Source organism: Anser anser (genome assembly GCF_964211835.1).
Source record: "Anser anser genome assembly, chromosome: Z".
Classification (NCBI taxonomy): Eukaryota; Metazoa; Chordata; class Aves; order Anseriformes; family Anatidae; genus Anser; species Anser anser.
In genome coordinates, this window is record NC_139723.1 from 83,851,145 (window position 1) to 83,867,742 (window position 16,598).

At 43.9% G+C, this 16,598-nt stretch overlaps 1 protein-coding gene across 7 annotated transcripts in view; it reads left to right on the forward strand.

The window, feature by feature from the left end:
• SETBP1 (SET binding protein 1) overlaps positions 1–16,598 on the forward strand; it is a 261,023-nt gene that overhangs the window by 49,922 nt on the left and 194,503 nt on the right. For 6 of the 7 annotated variants that reach the window (XM_083818159.1, XM_083818160.1, XM_083818162.1 and 3 more), the window contains one exon: positions 2,337–2,420. The exons of the other annotated variant lie outside the window; for it this stretch is intronic. In XM_083818159.1, coding sequence (XP_083674285.1) covers positions 2,337–2,420 — 84 coding nt within the window. The remainder of the gene's footprint in view (positions 1–2,336; positions 2,421–16,598) is intronic. 7 annotated transcript variants of the gene reach the window in all.

Here is a 16,598-nt window from a genome sequence, read left to right on the forward strand (position 1 = left end):
GCTTTTTTTTTGTTGTTGTTGCCTTTCAACTTAGCTGCCTAAAGTTAGGCACCTATCCCCAAATTAAGCATCTGTTCATAAAAGGCTTCCCTAAAAAGGTGAAGGTAGCAGCTAACTCAGGCAATGCCCATTAAGAGAGGTGCATCTGCAGACAGGGAAGGTGGTGTGGTTATTCAGCCAGTGTGGTGTTTTTGTTTGCTTTTTAAGGGACTGGAAAAGCCCCCTGCACTCTTGTACTGTCAGGAAAAATAAAATCCAAGCATGCTATCAAGTTTTGGGTTAATATTCCCCTAAGGTCTTGATTGCCTAAGTGATTGTGATCAGCATCTTGTGATTTCTCTGTGTTAAATAAAGCTGGTGATATTTCCAGCCTCACAGAAGAACATTGGTTTGCCATGAAATCAGGCTGGTTGGGAGTGTATCCCAGAAGCCAGAGAAGGGTCTAAAAATGGGACTTTTTCTTTTGGTTGTGTTATTAAAAGGGCTAGAGAATCCTTTGGTTGTGTTATTAAAAGGGCTAGAGAATCTTTTCCTGTGTAATGACTTTGCAGTGGGTACTGGAACAAGGTGACCAACAGCTAGTGATGTATGGATCTAGTGCCTAAACACAGGTATATGTTGCTGCTGTAGGCACCCTAAGGTTTCCTGCCCATCTATCAGCTGCCTTTTAGGAAAAGCATGGGTCTTCACAGAATCCTTAGTCTTCCTTAGGTCCTGTTGTCTCTAACAAGTCTCTAACTTGTCTCAGATTCTCTGTGTGTCTAAAAAAGCTCCTTTGCTTAGACAAACGAGTTTCTCCCTGTACCTTGGCTTTCCATTTCTAATGTAATAATTTAATACAATTGCTTTAAATTTTAGTTTAATTGTTTCTTTCATGGGAACACTTTTAGAATTTAAAGTGCTTCGTATTGAATCACTGAAGGCATAGGCACAGCCTTATCCGTGTTGTATTTTTCAGTGTATTTTTTGGGAAGAGGAGGAAGGATAACTTTTGCATATTATCTGGTCTTCCTGGGGCTTGTGGGATGCTAGGGTCACCAAGTGAGAGACCCCACCACACCTGGCTCTCCCAAGGTGTCACGAAGTTTATCTGCCTGTTTGTAATTCCTGACACTGAGGGTCAGCTCTCTGCTGTGCCCTGACATTGAGCAATGGCTGCAATTCCTTCTGATAGTGCCCTTTCCCTTCCTCATCATTTAGGGCAGAGCGCTTCCACTTGGCTAAACTCATTAACTGCTTTAATGTTGTGGTCGTCTTTTCCATATAAATTCATCCTGATGAAATCTTGCGACTCTCCCTCAGTTGCCCAGCAGATGCTGAGAGTGTTTATTTTTCAGCTTCAGACAGCAAAAGTTGGGGAAAAAAATTTGACGTCTTGGGCATGTCTATCAGAAAGTGTGTAAATGCGATGGGTTTATGGGGACTCAATTTGCTGTGTTATTGTTTGAGTTCAAGCAGCATTGTGTCCAAAGCTAGAATCCCAGCCCCTTTCTGCCATGGGGATTTGTCAAGGTTTATCAGGTCCTGATAAACTCCCAAAAAAACTTTATAAAGTGATCCAAATGATCCATAGAAAAGAACTGGGGTATCATGAGGACCCTGCTGCTCAGACCACACTCAGTCAACCTCTTGGGTTTCCAGTCAAAAGGAGCTGGCTGGACTCAGCTTATTTTTCAAACTGCTGGCTGTAGGCAAAGGGAGGCTGCGGGGACTCTGTTTCTCTGGAGATCTCCACTGGACAAAGCGCAGTACGGATGCTGTGGATACGCAAGCAGATGTAAATGTGGGAGGGTGGGCTGTTGAATTCACAGCAAGGATTTGCTGGTAGTTATATGGACCGGTTGTCCAAACGTGGATAAGTCATACCTGTAGGTCTGCATTTTGCCAAATCTAGCTACACGAGAAGCAAATAGGTGCTATCCGGGGAACGTGAATTCTGATATATGAGCTTTTGCCTCAAGCCATTACAGTCTGGTAATTGTGCTCCCTGAACATCATGGATTTGTTCCTGTTCATGTATGTTTATGATAACATACATAATATTGAGCTAAAATAACCTATTCCTTTTCAGCCTGGTTTGTGCATATTCCAACTGTGTTCTTCTACACACCTTGGTTTCCTTCTGCCCCTGTGTGACTTCCCTGATGCAGTGATTGGGGAATTCTCCTTAGCAGCTTGGGAGCTACTGCCTCATGGAAGGGCATCTCCCAGCAATGCAGGATGAGTCCGCAGGGTTTCCTAATGCCCTTTCTTCCCATGCTTCTCATCATAAAAGACCATCTTGGTCTTTGGTTGTTCAGATTGTGATGAAGTTTTTCTTTCCTTCTCTCTTGTAGGGAAAAGTCATCGGAGATGCAAAACTGCTCATGAGTTGTGGTTGCAGAAAAGGAAAAAATGCTCAAGTGAAAGACTCGGATCAGGTCAGTCAATCTGTACTTTAACTAGTGGAGAAATAAAAGAATATGTTAATATTTGATCGATTTGATCTGCGCTGTTGCATATTGGGGTTTCTGGATGCAAATGGAATCTCTGGCATGGTTGACAGTGGTAGGACATTAATATTTTCGCATTTGATATTTGTAGGAAAAAAAAACCTTTGAGCAAGATCAGGGATTCATTGCAGTAGGAGCTATGAATGCCGTAGCCTGACTTATTCCCATCTGGTTTGTTTATTCATGAATTCTGTTTCTTTATAATAATCCACTCTAGGCAATGCCTTTCTTAAAGACTAATGCACTTCCTTGCTGGTTAAGTGTATGCAACCTTTGGTCTCAAACTGTAGCTGCCTGGACGTGTGATTGTTACAGAGAACGCGCTAGAGAAACGTGCCATTTGTTGCATGCTTTTGTTCCGAAGTGACACCACCAAAAGAACATTCCTTATTGAGGTTACTCGTGATAGACACGTAAAAACTTGTTCACAAACTGAGAACTGATGGACAGGTTTCAATATTTCAGGTTTTCAATCTTCATTACTCAGTGTGAATTGCCCCTTATTCTAAAATTGGTCAAATTGATGTCAGTGGGACAACTTGCAGGGTCCAGCCATTGGAAGCGAGGTGGGCTGCGCTCTGAGCACCAGCCAGCTGGTGGACTCTTCCAACAGGTTAGCGCTTCTTCAGACCAGCTGAGTTTTGTCCCTGTCAAAATTTTTGGTGGCTATTGCCTTCTGTCTTTGTAACTAAAGAGAGGTTTGAATCCAGAGATCATTTGTTCCGAAGATGAAACAAAATGTGGTTTGAGCAGAAGCATTTTATAAATACTGTGTCATCCAATATTCAGTGTGGTAGAGGGAAGTGGCTGATCTCAAATATCAGGTAACTGGCGGTGGGGTCCCTGGTACAGCTTGTGAACAACTGTGATCAGGTATAGACCTGAAACAGATTTAGTGTCCACAAAGCTCCAGGAGCTCCCGATAATTTGTCAACGGGAAAAAGGCTTAGTTCTCGTGAGGGAAAATGTTTCATTTTCAACATGCATGTTCTTCAACCCTGATTAATAATGGTATTCCTGAGCCTTGTTTTGTTAATAGCTAAGATCTGAGAATAGGTCTGTCTATCCTGTGGTGGGCTGTGTTGTGAGAAATGCTGGTCACTCTTACAAATGCTTTGGAAGACTAAGTCTTTTTTTTTTTTTTTTAATCAGTATTTTTAAATAATGAATTCATTGTCATGCGCCGTACTATCAGTTCAGCATCGAGAAAAGGATTCAGATAAGTTTTCTTTAAAGCATAGCTTCCCACTCTCACAAATACAAGCTTAATATTCTCATGTTGAAGTTCTAACACATAAGGAGAAAATTAATTTAGAAATGAAACACTTTCACCGATTTTACTCTTGTATCTTGATGTACGCTGGCTGAATCTCTCTTGATTTACAACAGGGCTAGATTAGGGTCAAACCTCTTGCAGTAGGGATTAAAAATGAGAAGGGAACATCTTGATTGCAGGAGAGGTTTACAAAACACCATCTCTAACAAATCCTAAGCGTTGGACCTGAATCTCATTGATCACAATAATTTAATTATAGAGTACGCAGTAGCTTTTGAAGGGAGAAGCAATCTCATCCTCTTAAATGTTTTGTGGGGCAGTAATGAATTACTCTTTGCATTTGGTTAATTTCTGAAATCTGACTTCAGATGCTTAGTGATGTGTTGTCCACCTCAGTAACTCCTTTCTTTTTCATCATCATAAATTATGGGGCAAACACTTGATGCAGAGGCTGCAAAGTGCATCCGTCATGCCTCTGGATGCCAGGACTTCAGGGGACAGCAGCTGGATGGGGAGGAAGTTTGTACAGGAGGGTGGGTGGCAGCGTGGAACATTAGTCTGCGAATGCAGGACCTCAGCTCAGCTTATAAATTATCCCCTGGGCCTTGTAGGTAAACACAGACTTCTATGGTGACATTGGCTGGGAAAGGCAAACACTTGCTGACAATTGTAGGCTAATCCTTCAGGACACTAATTGCCAGAAAACCAAGGAAGCCTTATTTTAGGAACAGATTGTTTCACTTTGTGAAGGGGAAAAACACTGCGCTAGATTTAGTTTTGTTTGCTGAGGTCTTTCCCTCCCTGCCCCCAGTCTCAGGTTTTAAAGATTTACCTTCATAATTGTTGTTGGGATCTTTTCTTTATTTATTTTTATTTTTTTGGTCTTGCTTTTTGTTTTGTTTTAAGACCATTGCAACTTTCTGTGAAAATGCAACTTAATTTTCATTGTCTTGAATGTAAGGATAAACGGGTGTGTGGTTTTTATACCATGAGCTATATAAAGGTTTGGGACTAGCTACCTACATTCTGGCTAAAGTTTTGAAAACAAACAAACAAACAAACAAACAAAACACCTTTCCAAAGATTTTCTTTTTTTTTCATGCTTTGGAAACATACAAGAAGACCTAGACACAGTACCCCACTATTGAAAATCCCCAGCTTAACCAAGCCATGGCTCTGTTGCTGAGGATTTCATTTACTGCTATTTCTCCAGTGTGCCTCTGGAAGGGAAGACACCGTAAACTCCTTGACCTGTGGTCTGTGTCCCTGGGCCTGACATCCAAAAGCACCTATCTGTCTGGTGGTTTCCAGGGTGCAAGTCACCAGTGAGTAAATCCTGACCCTGTCATTGTGGAGAGCAGAAGCCCAAACAGGCTCATGTGGGGCTGGGATTTCCCAACAGTCACAAGGAGCTCAGCTCTCAAGTTGGATTTTCACCAGAGCAGGAGAGGGACCAGTGGTTTACGTTGCATGGCCTCCCAGTCCAAATGAAACCCTACAAGCTGAGATGAAAGGCTAAGCAGTGTAATATAAATCCCACAAAACCTTTGCTAGCCTCCAAGGGAATATAGCTGAGCACACTAAAGCACTCGATTCCCATCCTCTGTCTTCCTTCTGTGCCGTGGATGGTTTTGATGAAGCGTTGGGTCGGTGGAGTGGGATGACTGAGAGAAGTCCCAAAATAAGGCTACCTCTTGGCAGCAAAACCCCCATGTCCTTGGCTGCCATTGGCACCACTTCCAGTTGTTTGTGTGCTTTGTGGGAGTGAAATTCATCCATGCTCCAAGGCCCAGAACCAAGTCTCTGCACCACAGATATCCTACTGTAATTGTAAGGTTCATATATGCTCTTCAGAGTGGTTATTAGTTTCCCAGTAATTTATGCCTCCCCATAAATTATTATACTGTTTCTTATTATTTGAGGTGCGTTGTTGCATAAGAATGTCAATCCTGGACTAGGCTTTCCTTGTGCTAAATAGTGTATTAACATAAAGCAGAAAAAATGGTTCCTGGGGAATGATTTCGGCTGTGTCACTTCTGTACTTTCTAAGGAAAGCAAAACGTCATTTAAAAACAGGGGAAAACTGTGTGGGATGACAAATAGCATGTGTATTAAGGGTACACACAAGGCTGAGAACCAGAAGTAGCAAAGAGCTCCATATTCTCAACACATGCAGCTTTGCCTTTGTGGCTTTTAGTTTTATTTATTTTTCCCTGCTTCTCCCAACCGGTAGGCAGCTCATCAACATTTAACTGCTCTTATCCTTTAATTTTGTTTTCTTTTTTTTTGCTTAACTTTTCTGTTGGCTTGTGCAAGTTCAAGTGTTACTGAAAACTTGGGTCCTCCTTGTCTTTCTGTGTGTTTGTTTTTGGTTTTAATATGACAAATGCATGTCTCCTCTGGAAACGGTATCCATGCTGCAAAGTAATTATTTAATGAGTCGTGGATCCAGTTTGTGTTGGCAAGGATCAGATTAATCATTATTAATCATGACCCCGCTGACAGTAACCTCATCCCTTGCCTGAGTGCTGTTCTGTATTATGAAGTAATGGCTGTTAGGGGTGGCTGGGCCTCTGCTCTCACTGCACCAGCACGGGGCTCAGGACTGCTGGCAGGGGCAGAGGAACTCGGTTCAAAATCAAAAATAGCTGCACACGGTCCACGCTCCAGAAATGAAATAGGCAGCTTCCCCTGGGGGCTTCTTTGCCTCATCTGAGTGTCCTCCTTTCCTTTTAAGCCTCCTGAGGGTTTACCTCCTTCCAAAGGTTGAAGTCAGTGCTGGGAATGAAATAATCCCTCTGCTGGTTTTTTTGTTTTGTTTTGTTTTGTTTGTTGCCTGCTCTGATTTTTGTTGTTGTTGTTTTTGGTTTTGAATTTGGGCAGATCCCAGCGCAACCTAAAGCATGTGGAGGCCAGATCCTTGTGGTCTATTACAAGGATAAGATTTTCATGTCTTAAATTAGTGGCTGCAGCAGGTTTCAGCTCTGGGACACCACTCATCCCAAACAGCCCCCAGAACAAACACCTTTTTGAGGATTTCTCGATTCTTTGAAGAAACGTTGTGCTGTTGAGGTGAGGTGTGCAGTCAGGTTCATGTTGGACACAAAGCTGTGAGAAGTTCAGATACATATATCCATCCTTACTGTTCGTGACACCAGAGATCCGCTCTGTCAGATATCCGACAGTAATTTAATTAATGTTTATTCTGGCTTTCCTAGCACTACAAGTTCTTTTCAGTAAGGTACGGCACTGCTATCACTGGCTGTCATCAGAATTTCAGCAAAAGCACGATGGGTGAAATACTGGATTGAAACTAATCATTGTCCCAAACCCCACACCCCAAAATTCACCTTACTTCTTAAACCCAGGACAAAACCCTTTAGAAGAGAGCAAAGGAAAGAACATTCTTTGTCTGTCTAGCTCTTTGGTACCTGGAGGGTAGCAGTAGGAACTTGGAGCAAACCTGCCACACTCTTTTGATCTCTGCCAAAGTTGTTGTGGGAGTAACATTGTTTAATGGTTGAAAGAATTTATTGAAGAATAAAAGTAACAGCAAAGACAAAGGGCCCAATACAAATTATCTGGTAAACCGCTGTCAAATTTTACGTGCTCAGGGCTACTGGTAATTTCCTGTCTTAAAAAAACAGGGGGGGGGGGGCTCAAGAGGAGGAGAGGAGGGTAAAAAGTGTATAAATAAACCCACCTCTTTAAATAGCTAACTGCCCTGGCCTGAACTGTGTCGGAGCTAAGTTCCTTTGCTAAGTCTGCTCAGGGTGTAGCAGAAGGCTGACACCAGGTTTGGAGAATCTGCCTTAGCTTCAGTGGCTCTGCCTTGCATTCGTCCACTTGTCAGCAAGAAATGCGCTGAAGCACAAAACGAGGGAGTGCAAAGGCTCCCACCACCACACGCCATCCAAGCAAGTCTGGATCACACTTCCATGGTTAATGTTTCTCTCCACTAAAAGGAATAAGACCAATAAAAATAAATGAAAGCATTGGCTAACTGTTGGAAATACACAGGTGGAAGAAAGCAGAAGGAGAGAACTGGGGGAGTGAAGGTAAGCCTACATCTCCTGCCCTGAGTTTATGGCAGAGATTTAATCTCCGCTTGAAAAATCATTGGATTCTGCATGGGTTATAAAAAGAAAAAACAAGAAGTAAAATACAAAGAGAGAGGATGTTAATTGTCTAAGGTATCTGAGCAGTAAAGCACCCTTAAAACTATTTCATTCGTGGAATGAAGCAGGCTAGGTGATCCTATAAGGAATGCAGGACTATAGGAAACTTTCCAAGATCATCCAATCCTTGAGATCTCAGGCAACTTACACGTTACACCTCTGATTAACACATCCCTTTTGGCACAGGTTAAAAAGCAATTATCAGAAGTAATCCTCGTAGCTCTGTCATTACACTCATCCCACCGTTAGTCTTTTACTTTCCAAAATACTCACTCACATCATCACTGCATCTTGTTCATGCCACTGGGTTAGGTCTTCTTATCCTTAATGATGTGAGCATTGGTCTCAGCCAGGTGGGCTGACTTTCTTTTTCCATTCACCCATCACAATTCTCTTACTACTGGCTGGGCTGTAGGGAGGAAATAGACCCACTTGGTGAACCAAAATGCTGGAGAAAATTTACTCTTTTTTTTCTTTTTTTTTTTTTTAAGTGATAATTTCTTCCTCTCAGTGGCATCTGACTGGGAACAAGAGGTATTTGAATGAGAGACTCACCACCTCTGATTTCTCTGGACCTTCCTGATTTCCAGAGCAGTTGTATTTCAGTAATCGCTGAATCTAGTGCTAAGCACCTGCGCTCCTGGTGGCTGGGAAAGTTTTTTGCTTTCATTCATCTGTTGTGTGGAGTGGAAGTAGTTGTGAAATGGAACTTGGATGGTTAAGTACCCATTCTTCAAATTTACGTAGGTTTTGAAGGGATGGTGTTATAAAAGAAACTCCCAAAGTGTAAGCCTCTGAACAAAAGAAATGGAGGTTATGGGTGTCCTTTACAAGTTCAGCCGTAATAGGCTTGTGTTGCAGCGGGTTACACCTCCCTCCATACAATGCCATTGGTAAGCTGACATTTCTAATGACCTTTTATAATCACCTATTTCCTTTTCTCACTCACTTTATGAATAGTCTTGTACTCAGTTCAAGAGTTTCCTACCTCATGGTCTCCTCTTACAGTTCATGTTCATTTCAGAATGGGTTGGGCTTCCTGTAAAGAGTAGCACAGTGTGGACTGAAGTTCAATAGAGCCTTTCCTTTCTACAGGAAAGGAGGGGGGAGGACCAAAAAACGCGTAGTGCCCTTTTGCAAGAAAGGCTCCAGAAATGGCAGACAGCAAATTGCTTTTTTTCCTTCTGAGGCAGTTCTAAATGCATCCTCTAACACAGTGTCCGGCCCCTGCTCAAGATGTAAAACTTAGGGCTCTGACCTTCTCTAGTGAGTGCTGACCCCACGGCACTTTCCTGCCTGAGCTGCAGTATGAGAGTCCTGGCGCTGAGGTTTTGTCCAGGTTCTAATTCAAGAAATGTGTTTGCCAACTTGACTTGACCCTGCACCTTCGGTGGGATGCATTATTCTTCGCTTCCTGCCTTCAATTGCTGTGTACTGCCACCTTGCATTGATGGGTCCTTTGTTCCAGCTCGGAGGTAGGGGCGGTTCAGTGGTGGCTGAAGGGAAGCTATGCGGTTTTGAAAAGCAATTTGAGAGCCCTCTGAATGGAAAGTGCTTCACACGTGAAAAAATTAGTGTTATCAATTGTTATCATCAGACTCAAATCCTGAAATGTGAAAGGGTCATTTATACTCATCAAACGCAAACATGGAGTGTGCTAAAAGAGAGCTAAAGCAGCCGAAGAAAATGCTGTCTCATGTCATTTCAGGCTTGCAATCCAAGGGAGCATTAATAACTATTTTGTTGCCTTCATTGATCTCTCTGTACGGACGGAGATGGAGAGAGTTGGAAGTGAGAGGCTGCACTGCTGAACCTCTCCAAGTGGTCCCACCCCTCCCAGCATCAACTAAGAGGAGATGCAATCAAGACAGGGAACATGTGCAGGTGAATTGGGAAAAGGTGCAAGTAAAGGTTTGGGCCGGTCCATTTGCTTACAGTTGACTCAGGACTATCTTTGACTCTCTGACTCTCATGACTCTCTGTCACCCTGTTTGTATGTGCTGCCTTTCCCACTCCGTTTTGTTCCCATTTCCCCTTAGCGGATGCCAACATGTGAAGACACCATGGCAGGGTCAGTGTCAGTCAGCCACCCTTAGGATGACAGTTGCCACGTGAATCCAGATCTCATCTCCTTGGAGGTTCATGCAAGCTGAACGGCCTGCGCAGAGCTGCTGAGAGCTGTGAGGTGCAAGGGAAGTGCAAAGGCTTCGACGAGGCTGGCAGATGGAGTGAAGGACCTGCTCATTGCACAGGGCATCATGCTGGCAGCTTTGTGGAGAACTTCACACTCATCTCAGCGTGGGTGCAAAATGCTACCCGAGCAGAATGGGGGCAGTTTGCACCCCCCTTTTTACTCTTGTTGTACCAGATTCAATGTCAAGACAAGATGAAATTGAGGTCCTAAATCTCAGCAGATCACCTCTCTTGGAATTGTACCCAGTATGGTGGTTCTGCATTAAGCAGATATTCAGTCATGATATCAGTTATTCACACAAAACTTGTTCACTTGAGTTTTCCAGCAGCTCATGTAATGGCTATTCCTGATTTTCTCATGGGAGCCCATCCTGCTTTTGAGTTGACCATACTAATAGAAACATTTTTTGGGTTGCTGCATCTAAACAGCTTTTTGTTTGTTATATCCTTCTACTTGTTGTTATAACCCATTTAATGTGTTCCTTGTTTGAGCCTCCACGTCTGGATTGGTGAGAGATAGCAGCAGCCTAAGGTGTATATATACCTTGGGTTTAAAGTTTCATTATGTAGGTCAAAAGCAGTTTTGAAAACAATACCTCCTGGAAGCCACTCAGAAAAGTCTGTCAAATAAAGCCATAACCAAAGTGGTCTTTTAGAAGAAGAAAAAAGTCCTTTGTGCTGGGGAGAAATCATTTATGCTATACTTTGAAAGTCTTTACAGCAGGTGGGAGAAGAAGTGGTTCGGTGTCTACTGAGTCAGCTTACCCTTCAGAGATGTCGCTTCAGTCCCACCATCTACCACAAGCAGACATGATTTAATTCCCTCAAGACCTCAGCTCTCTTTGTAAAGCAGGGAAAGCAGCATGGGTATCCTTCATGTTAAAGACTGGGGAGTACTCAGATATTACAGTGACGTAGGCCTCACCTGTGATAGGTTGAACACCAGCTTGAATTTATAGTGTGGTTCCTAATTGCATCCCAACAGAGGGATTTTTTTTTTTTTTTTAAGTGTTGTATCTTTAAAAGAACCAGACAAAAATCTGATCTGAAGTACGAGGGGGAAAAAAGCCATATGATTCTCTGCATGAGTAAATTCCACTGCAACTGGTTCCAGCCTGGAGAATGTATTCTCAACTGGGTTATAAACCCTCAAAACCAAAACAACATTGCTAGGGCAGTGTAATGGGATTGTTCTGCTGTGGCTCATGGGCACATTTTAAGTGTCATCAGTTTAGTCTACAACTGGAGGCTGTTAAGTGCAAAACCATTTTAGCAACTGCATCTTACATGCAGGAATGATCGAATATTCATGGATTTTCTCTTGTTGGGAAAAGAAGGAGAGGAAAATGAAAAAACACAGGAAACCACACTGTCCTTCCGCAAGTAGTTTAGTATTTTTGGAGGGCAGATGAATCAGTCTGGCAGCTGAGTATTGGTGTAGGCGACCAGGAAATCGGCTCTTGTTCTCCAACGTTGATCTGTTCTGCAAACTTAGTCAAGTTATTTCACCTTACTTTTTCCTCTTAGTCTTATCTGCTCGAGGATGTGAGTTGTTTGTCAGGGAAGTGATTTCACTGTATTTTTGCAATGGGTTAGTCTCTACCTGCAAGACACTGATACTGAGCAAATAAGGACAAGCTATGTGGGATGAGGCCCCATGTTTTGTCCCACCAAGGATACCTACTGTGAATATTTTGGTAGTCGATGCCAAGCTCTTTATAAAGAGCTCAAAATATTTTGGAACTGAGTGGGAAGTGATTGCCTTACCCCAAAGCTGGGGTCAGGAAGGGTGGTAAAGTTAACTGTCCTAACCCAACAGCCTTCTCTATATGTCCTGGGCTGCCTGAACATTTACCTGCTATGGAGTAGCCATGGGAAAATGCGATGATGAGCTGGTGTAAGAGTCTCCATTTGGATGCAGGTGCTAGGGAACAAAGGCTCTGACTTGAACCATGGCCATGTTCACATGGAGGTCGGTTGAAATCTCTCTTTCAGCACCCTCCCTAGAGGTCAGTGGTTGTACTTGGAAGACAAGGGAATGATTCCTGATGAATAACACCCCACAAAAGCTTTTATATTCTCTTTTTATCATTATCAAATCATGCTGGGGAGGCTGCAGTACGACAAAACTCTCAAGCTTCATTTTCAAGAAGCTGCTAGGATGAAGACAGGGCATTTCAAAATCAATACTGAAGCTTGTATTCCAAAGAGCAAATGGGAGAGTCATTATAAGCTGCTTTGCTTCTCATCTCTAATTCCCCATATTCATAACTTAAGCCCTGTCATTTGGATTTATCCTCTGTGGCCTGCAGTGACACCAGGAAAAGTCCTCTTTTTTAATTCTGTGGCAAAAAAATAACAACACTGCAGGGTAGGATCATATCTCCACAGAAGTTTAAGGCTTAAATGTTTCATGTTGGACACCAGATTCTGCTGTCTTCTCCCCCTCCCGTTTGTTCCCCTTCTCTCTCCTCTGCTGTTGTACATCAATCATCCGCTTTCCTAGAGGCTAGAATACAAGCAACGTAATCCCAGAGTGAAAGGATACTGACAGAGCCAATCCTGCACACGATTAGTGCTCTGTCCTCCTACATGCCATCGCTGGTCTAACAACAGGCTTTTGCTGATGGCCGTGTTTCAGCTAGGCTGAAGAAGGCAATGGGGACGGTAATCTAAAAACCCAGCTCTACGATCGTTAGGTGATGTGTTACATCTCTATCCACTTCTATTTTAGGTGGCTTCCTAAATTTCTCTTTCCTTTATTACTTCTCACTTTGTGCTCTCATGGTGCATACAGCAACACAAATGCAGTTTCCTCAAACAGCAGTATTTTTAATTGTGACCTGGAAATGAACCTCAGACCTGACTCAGCCAACCCAGCTGAACTTTTCGTAACACATAAAGGATTGGTGTTGAATTAACTAATGGCTTGGAAATAAGAAAGACTTCCTACATAGGCTGTGTTTTTTGTTGTTGTTGTTGTTGGAAAAAATACCCTAGTGTCAAATGCTATTCTGTTAGGTGGCCTTCAGAAGAGATTTTGGGGTTTGTTGGGTTTTTTTGTTTGGTTTTTTTTTTTTTTTTTTTGGTCTGGAAGTAAAGAGTATGATTAGAAGAGGTGGCATTACTCACCTCCAGAAAACTCCCACAGCAGTACGCGCAGGAGAAGCTGATGCACAGCAGTTGACTTCTGGCAAGCCCAGGCAGCAACAGCTTGTTCCAGCAGCACCGTCTCCCTGCTCCCGTCTTTACTGAGCCAGACTTGAGAACACATGATATTCTGCTGGCAAGTTTGGGAGTGAACTTTGCTGGGAACCCAGTACTTTTCTCTCATCTGCTAAGCCCTTATTAAACCCCACCACTGCTTTTTCTAACTCCCCTCTGGACTTTGAATTATGCTGCAGTGAGCGTAGCACACGTGAGTAAGAGCTTAAGGTCTCCCCCACTTGGGTGGTCCCATTAACCAAGGTTTGCTGTCTTGGCTGCAGAGCCATTCCAAACATTGCTGCTATTTTTCTTCCCCCAGAATTTCTCACCTGCCTTTTTTTTTTTCTTTTATTTATTTTTATTTTTTTTCCATGCCCAATCTATTAATATGTGTTTTAACCAGTTAACTTTGGAACCGAAATATTAACTGCACAGGAGGCAGCTATTCTGAAGGTTCATAAAATATGTATTGGAGCTGGGAATATAAAATGCTCCCATTTTGTAGCAGACAAAATGGATAAAGTGCTGAGTGAAAATTGAGAGGGACCCAACTTAAACCTTTGAAAATTGCTGCCAGTTCCAACGTGCTGTATTTATTTTGACTCAGGAGGCTCAATCCGGTCCAGATGAGGTCATTTGGTGGGGAGCACACGTGTCTGCACAGGGCCAGAGGGAGGGAAGCCTGCGGGATGCTTCGGCTCCGAGGCACTGAGCTGCCAGGGAGCGGCGGTGGGAGCAGGGCTGGCAGCCCGTCGATGTGTTGATCCTGGCATCTGAGCGTGGCGTTGGGGTGGAGGTGTTGTAATGTTTAAGTTCATTTCTTTTGAGGCAGGCGGGACAGTGTGGCTTTTGTATCCTCAGCTGCTTGCTGGATAGGGTAAGTGGAGGCAGTGCTCGACATGCTCCAGGAATTTGGGGATGGGGGAATATGTTTTGGTGGGGTGCCTGCAGTTACTCTTATGTGACTCCTCACGGCAGAGAGCCGATTTCATCTGCAGGGCTTTCAGCCTGCTGTCTTTAACCCTTGCCCCCTCAGCACCTGATACCTGCTCAGCACTTTCTTTTCCCCTCCCTCTGCTCCTGCATCTTCACTTGCTCGTCTTGTCAACAAAAATGATAGCTTAGCCATTTGTCTCGATGCAGCTTCCCTTTCCTCTCCTGGAGCTCCATCTCCGCTGCTCGCTGCTGCATCCCAGCAGGTGGGGAAGACTCCTGCACCCTCTGTGAGCAGCCCTGTCCTCCCCGCTTCCCCCTCCCGCCTCCCTGCCAGCAGCATGTTTGCCAATACTTTGCACGAGGAAGCTGCCTCTATAAAAATAAACCGTGTTGAAATCTGAGAGACAGAAACCACGCCAACCTCACACTTCATTATTGGTAATGGCAACCTATTTGATTTCCATTTGCAAACAGTAGCCTGCATATGTTCCTCACCACGCAGCCCTCATCCCTGCGCTGCTTTCTGCACAACTTCAGGTTCTCCCTGCCCATTGCTCAGTCTGCTTCGGTGTTTGCTTGCTGTGAGCCACAGACACCGTGAGCCAAGGGGAAGACGCCTGCTTCACAATTATAGTATGGAAAAAGCCTGTTAAGTCACGGACTTAATTGCCCGGGGTGCTCACTGCCAGCACAAGGTTGCCATCTGCAATGGGCCTGATCTCTTCTCTGACCAACTTCACCTTTTTTGCCTCTCAGCCTGCTTTTATGGCTGCTTTGCACCAGAGAGACAGACCCACGTTTCCTTTTCTTAACCCCAAAGAGCACTGCCCCATGGGCACTGCTGGGGGCGGCTGGCCGTGCAGTGCCTTGCTCCTGCACCCTGAGTGCTGCCTGGGCTGAGGCTTTTAGGAAGATGTGCAAGTCTCTACCAGGATTATTTCATGTCCCTGATTTAAAAAAAAAAAAAAAAAAAGGAAGGCAGTGCAGGGGCAGAGGTATAAGCAAGCAAGCTTTCAAGCAGCAAGGTGAGTGCTGCGCTGCTGCCCACAATGTCCATGTGAGCTTTCCAGGTCCTGGTCCCATCGCAGGTGGGGATGGGGTCCTCGGCTGAGTCCTGCAAGGGGCTGCAGCCACAGGGGACCCCACAAGGGCTGTCGGAAGGGGCACACACACATGAGGCCGAGGAGGAGCTGCCTGTATTGACTTTCACTCGATTTACTGGAGCAATTGAGTTTGTCAGTGAAATGCGAGACGGGCTCAATCAGCTGTCACACAGAGACACTCCTGTCACTACTGTCAATAGCTTCGAGTTTCTGATCCTTTCTCAGATTAGCTCTGTGCCAGAACATCAAATGAAAAGCTGTTTGGGGCATGGGGAGGGGAGAAAGTCGAAGCAGTTACCTAGGAATCAGTTTACAGACTTCAAAGCGCTGCCAGGTTTATTCTGATGGCGCAGAGCAGCAATGCGCCTGGAGTGTAATTTAGCCTCCTCTTCAGCCTCAAGTTCACTCTGGAGCGGGAGGCAGGGATGGGAGAAGAATAGAGGCATCTCTGAGATGCACCCAAATGACATGCAAATGGCTTTCCTCCTGTGGAAGAGCTGCACTTGATGGAATAAGTTACTTAGCTTACCTTTCATCCTGAAGGACTCTTCTACCTTTGTGTTGGTGCAGAAATGAAGCCATTTCTGGGGGTATCGGGGCACAAAAGGCAACACCCCTGAAAGGAGAAGAGTGGGGGGGGGTCTGGCTAGCCCATGTGAGAAGCTTTATGGCAGTGCTGAGCCCCAAGTATGCTTTTTCCTATATCAAGGCAAGGGCTTTGTGGCCTATTAAGTTATTTCAAGACCTTTTCCTTGAATTTTGTTTGGATCTGGAACAGCCCTTCTCAAGAATGTTTCCATCAGGAGGGATGTCAATATGAATCTCTCTATTTATGGGGAAGAATAACCCATCAGGAGACTTTTAAAAAAAAAAAAAAGCCACACAAAACAAACAAAAACTTCAAGAATTTAAATCTCTTTCCTCTGTTCCAGCCGAAACAGCTTATGGCAAGGTGAACTCACCCGTTTACACGGAAACCAAGAGGGTAATGTTAATCATATTAGAAATATAATCTACCACCAAAAATATAATAATGATAGGAGAAGGAATCATTTTGAGGCAAATTCACAGAGTAATTCCTGGGAATTTGCTATATTCTTCTCGGGGTTGAGGTGTTAAACATTTTGATATCAATACGTGAATTATACAGATTACTGTTTTCCTTCCCCTTTCACAAAGAAACTAAGCACGGGAAAGCCATGCTCTGCTCCTT